The following is a 4,875-nucleotide window of genomic DNA, read 5'->3' on the forward strand; positions in this document are numbered from 1 at the left end:
GCTCTGTATCAACCCTCTCCCCTCCCAGCAATAATATTTACTTAATACTAGCAAAATGAAGTATCCCTAGTTTCTTCCTTTGTATGATAATAATAAAATTACTTTTATTCTTACAGTATTCTCTCTTGTTGACCTCTGAGATCAAATTAAAGAAGGATTTATACAAAAACAGCACTGACCTACAGATCATTTGGGAAAAGCCTGTTAATCCATGGACCTCAATACCATTTCTTGCAGTGGAGTCTAGGTGCTTTATTTAAAGGATTATAGAAAGATTCGAGTGTAGGTAGTGAACTTAGTCTACTTTTTGTAGGAAGTTAGCGGTTAAAAGGAATAGAAATAAAGAACATTAGTTTGAGGGAGGTAGCAGCTAAGAGATGTTTTTTAAGGGTAAGGGAATTTTGAGCATATGTATAGTCATTGGGAAAACAGTATTTGGAGAGAAACAGAAGATGAGGAGGAGAGAGGAACGATCAACCAAATGAGCTCCCAAAGGAGATTTGAGGAGATGTAATCAAAGACATGAAGGCACCAATGGATTTTCTGTGGAACCCAGTATCCTGATTCTTAGTCCAGCTATTTCCACTCCACTCTGTAATATATTTAAGGAAGGTTCCTTTTTTTACTTAGGTCTTTTGTTTTATGACTCCTTTACAAGTCAATGACATGGGATGTGGAAATCAGACCAGTATCTCTGAGTTTCTTCTCCAGGGGCTGTCCCAGTTGCCAGAACACCAACACCTCTTCTTTGGATTATTTCTCAGCATGTACCTGGTCACCATGGCAGGGAATGTGCTCATCTTCCTTGCCATCATCTCTGAAGCTCGCCTCCACACCCCTATGTATTTCTTCCTGGCCACTCTCTCCTTTGCTGACATTGGTCTGTCCTCCAGTATAGTCTTGAAGATGCTGCATAACCTGCATACAAAGCTTCACACCATCTCCTATACAGGGTGCCTGGCACAGCTGTATTTCTTTCTTTCATTTGGGGACATGGACAGCTTCCTGCTTGCTGTGATGGCATATGATCGCTACATGGCCATTTGTCACCCACTCCATTACACCACAGCCATGAGCCCCCAGCTCTGTGTTCTTCTGGTGAGTTTGTGCTGGGTGATCACTAATCTCCATGCTCTGTTACACACTTTGCTCATGGCAAAACTCTCTTTCTGTGTGGTAGGGGAAATATCCCACTTTTTTTGTGACATCAGTCCCCTGTTGAAAGTTTCTTGCTCTTCCACCCATTTAAATGAATTAATGGTTTTTGTTGCAGGTGGCCCAGTTATGACAGTTCCCTTCCTATGCACTCTGGTGTCTTACATGTGCATTGTCTCTGCCATCCTCAGGATGCCATCTTCAGGGGGTGGCAGGAGAAAGGCCTTCTCTACTTGTGGCTCTCACCTCTCTGTGGTCTGCATGTTTTATGGTACAATTTTCAGTGTATATCTCTGCCCTTCATCTACTTTCCCCATCAAAGACATTGTGGCCTCTGTGGTATACACAGTGGTAACTCCAATGCTTAACCCTTTCATCTATAGCTTGAGAAACCAGGACATGAAAGTGGCCTTGGGGAGTCTCCTCAAAGGCAAGGTATTTGCCTCTCAGTTACATTGACCCTTTGGCCTTCTATGCTGAGCCTTCTCTTAATTTCTTCTTTTCAACTTTCAACTGAAAAGGAAATCAGCTATTTTTTTTTATTACTTTGATTTATTTTTAGTTTGATTATAGGGTTAAAGATTCTTTAGGAAAAGCTAACCTTAACAGCTAAACTAGACTAATATAGATAGTTGCTTAGGTCTAGGTTACCTAGAGATTTAGTGAATAGATAGATTGAGAAGACTTTATCATTTAGTAGCAGGTAAGTTAGAGTAATACATAATAAAATTATCATAGGATTACTCCTTTAAAAAACTAGATTTCCTTTTCTGACAGAAAGTGGGGGTTGACCAGAGGCTAAGTTCCCCTTTCTGGTACCTGGGGAAAAGTTAGCCAGAGGTTAAGTTCCTCTTTCCACTTTTAGTGGACAAGCTCCTTTTTTTCTGGAGCTAAAGTCTAAGTTGTGTAATGGACTCTGCTAAGGAAGACTAATTAGTCTAATTAGCCTAAGATTAAAAAAGGAAGACTACTAACTGCAGACCACAAGTTCCTCTTTCTCAGTACACTTTCTGGTTACAAAAGGCCCCACTTGTAGGATAGGATTAAGAAAGTCTGGGAGAAGCTAACTAGTAAGGTGATCTGTCTTTTCCAATTGAATTATGTTTAAAAGAAGTTTCTGCCATTTTTATTCCTCTTTTTTGTCATAAAAATCAGTTCTGTAAATCACTCCCTGTCTCTGACTGCTGAGGAGTCAGGTGATCTGGTTTGGTATGCAAATGCTAGCTTTGCAAATTAAATCATAGATGTCTCAGAAACTGTCCTCAGTTTCCATTTTGTTTCAGATAATCAATTTTAAAAGAACTTGGTCTGTTTTGAAAAATATTCCTTAATGGGTGAAAGAAAACCTGGAGACAAGTCTCTAATAAAATGCCCCAAAGTGTTTTCCTTAGCACTGTACTATTCAACCTTTTTAACAGAGACTTGAATTGTCATAGAGGCCATGTTGATCAGACTTGTAGATGACATGATAATAGGAGGAATGCTTCAGGTGACAACTGACATCCTGAAATAAGTCAACAGGTTAGAATTAAAACCTCCTCCCTGAACCATAGAATTGAAGAACTAGAAAGGACATCTGGGTACTTAGAACCTAAACTGTACCTGACCAAAAATCCTCTCCACAACACTCCCAACTTCAACCTGGCATCAAATATAAATTAGCTTCTTTGGAACTTCTACTTGTCTCTTTGTTGGGATCAAGAGAAGGTTTAACCCCTCTGTCATAGGACAACCTTTCAATTCTTCAAGACTACTATGATGCCCCTCTCATCCTTCTAAATCTTCTCTTCTACAATCAAACCAACATAGCTCCTTTAATTAGTCCACATATGACACATTATCCGGTCATCTCACCCATCCTGTTCATTCTCTTCTGCACATTCACCAATATGTCCTATTTCTTTTCTCCTTAAAATATGGTGACCAGAGTAGAAGACAATATTCCAGCTGTGGTCTTATTGGGTCAGAGTACAACTATTACCTCTCTTGTGATTCTCTTCCCCTTTAATGCAGTCCAAGATATCATTAGCTTTTTGGCTTCAAATTCACTCATATTGAATTTTCAATACAATTAAAACCCTTGCGTTTGAGGGAAATGCAAAGCCTAGCTCTTGCATTAAAGAAAATCAATAGCATCAGTTCATATAAACCTTTTCATATCTTTTGAAGTAATCAATTTCCCTATTTCTTTTTGGTGAGGCAACTGAGGTTAAGTGACTTGCCCAGGGTCACACAACTAGTAAGCATCAAGTGTCCAAGGCCAGATTTGAACTCAGGTCCTCCTGACTCCAAGGTTGGAGCTCTATCCACTGTGCCACCTAGCTACCCTAATATCCCTATTTCTTATAGCACAGTAGTACTCCATTATATTCATTTATCACAAATGATTCCTCAATATTTCCCCTTAATTTCTGGTTTTTTTCCACTACAAAAGTAAGAATGAAGCAGAGCTAGAAGAAAAATTGGTACTCACATCAATATTATAACAATAAGCAATTTTGAAGACTTTTGTGAATGAATGCTAAATAAAAGAGAAGAATCAGGAGAACAATTTATGCAATAACAATAATACTATAAAAGCAAAAAGCTTCAAAATCTGTAAGAACTATGATCAATATAATGACCATTTGTCATTTCAGAGGGCTGAGTATGACGATGAAACATGCTATCACTTACAGAGAGGTGACATTAATGGTGTAGAGTGGGACAAATATTTTTGTATACAACTACCAAAGGAATCTTTTGCTTGACTATTTATGTTTGTTTTAATAAATTTGTTTTCCTTTTTCTCCATTGCAGTAAGGCTGAAAAGGAAAGAAAATAGATTTCTGTTATTTTTTTTAAATAGAGCGGTGGAGAGGTGTTCCAGTTATGAAATGTTGCATTACTTTCATTTGAGGTTGCTATGTTATTAATTTTAATTATTTGTTTTACTTGGCTACAAAAGTCTTCTGAAGAAATGGGAATCATTTGGAAATATCTGTAATATAAAAAGAAAATACACTTATAAAAAGAATAGTTAAAAATAAAGGGCATAAGTACAAGACAAAGGATTTATACCTAGACATAAATTCATTTGAAAAACACCAGTTAGAGTTAGGGGATTGTAAACACAGTCAAGAAAACCAATTCTATCATTGGCTTCATTATTAGAAGTAATGTTTTCATAACACTTTGCCTTGGTGCACTATTAGTATCTAGTTCTGATAGGAAGGATATTGAAAAGTTAGACTATATTCAGAGGAGAGAGAGAAGACTACTAAAGGCAAAAAAAGTCATGGAAGATGAGAATCAGTGAAAAAATTATGTGATCTATATGTTTAATATGTAGGAAAAAATCTTTTAGTCAATATGACACCTGTTTCCAAATATCTGAAGGTCTATTGAGTGAATGACTCATATGGCTTAGCCTTAGACAGCACTTCTTAAATTGTGGGTTGTGACCTCATGTGGGGTTGTGAAAAATATAGCAGTGAAAGGTTTCTGAATGGGTAACAACCAAAAATTAATTAAAAATCAAACACATAATTGAATCTGAGGTGTTTCGGGCAGGTATTGCCAGAAGTTGCATTGTGCAACTTCACTTCAGCCTGAGTTCTGAACACAAAGATTGAGCATGCCCTCAGGCCACACACTGCCAAGGAATGCTGCTGAAAAGTTTAAGAAGCACTGCCTTACAGGACAAAACTCAAAGTGATGAGCAGAAGTTACAGAGAGGCA

The 4,875-nt window shown here is 37.7% G+C and overlaps 1 protein-coding gene across 1 annotated transcript; it reads left to right on the top strand.

The window, feature by feature from the left end:
* Positions 1-666: 666 nt before the first annotated feature.
* Positions 667-1,614, top strand: LOC114027945 (olfactory receptor 1N1-like). Its single transcript, XM_027842091.1, has one exon. The coding sequence runs from the start codon at positions 667-669 to the stop codon at positions 1,612-1,614; it is 948 nt and encodes a 315-aa protein (XP_027697892.1).
* The last annotated feature ends 3,261 nt before the right edge of the window (positions 1,615-4,875 follow it).

Source organism: Vombatus ursinus, unplaced genomic scaffold, assembly GCF_900497805.2.
Source record: "Vombatus ursinus unplaced genomic scaffold, bare-nosed wombat genome assembly UNPS02014864.1, whole genome shotgun sequence".
Classification (NCBI taxonomy): domain Eukaryota; kingdom Metazoa; phylum Chordata; class Mammalia; order Diprotodontia; family Vombatidae; genus Vombatus; species Vombatus ursinus.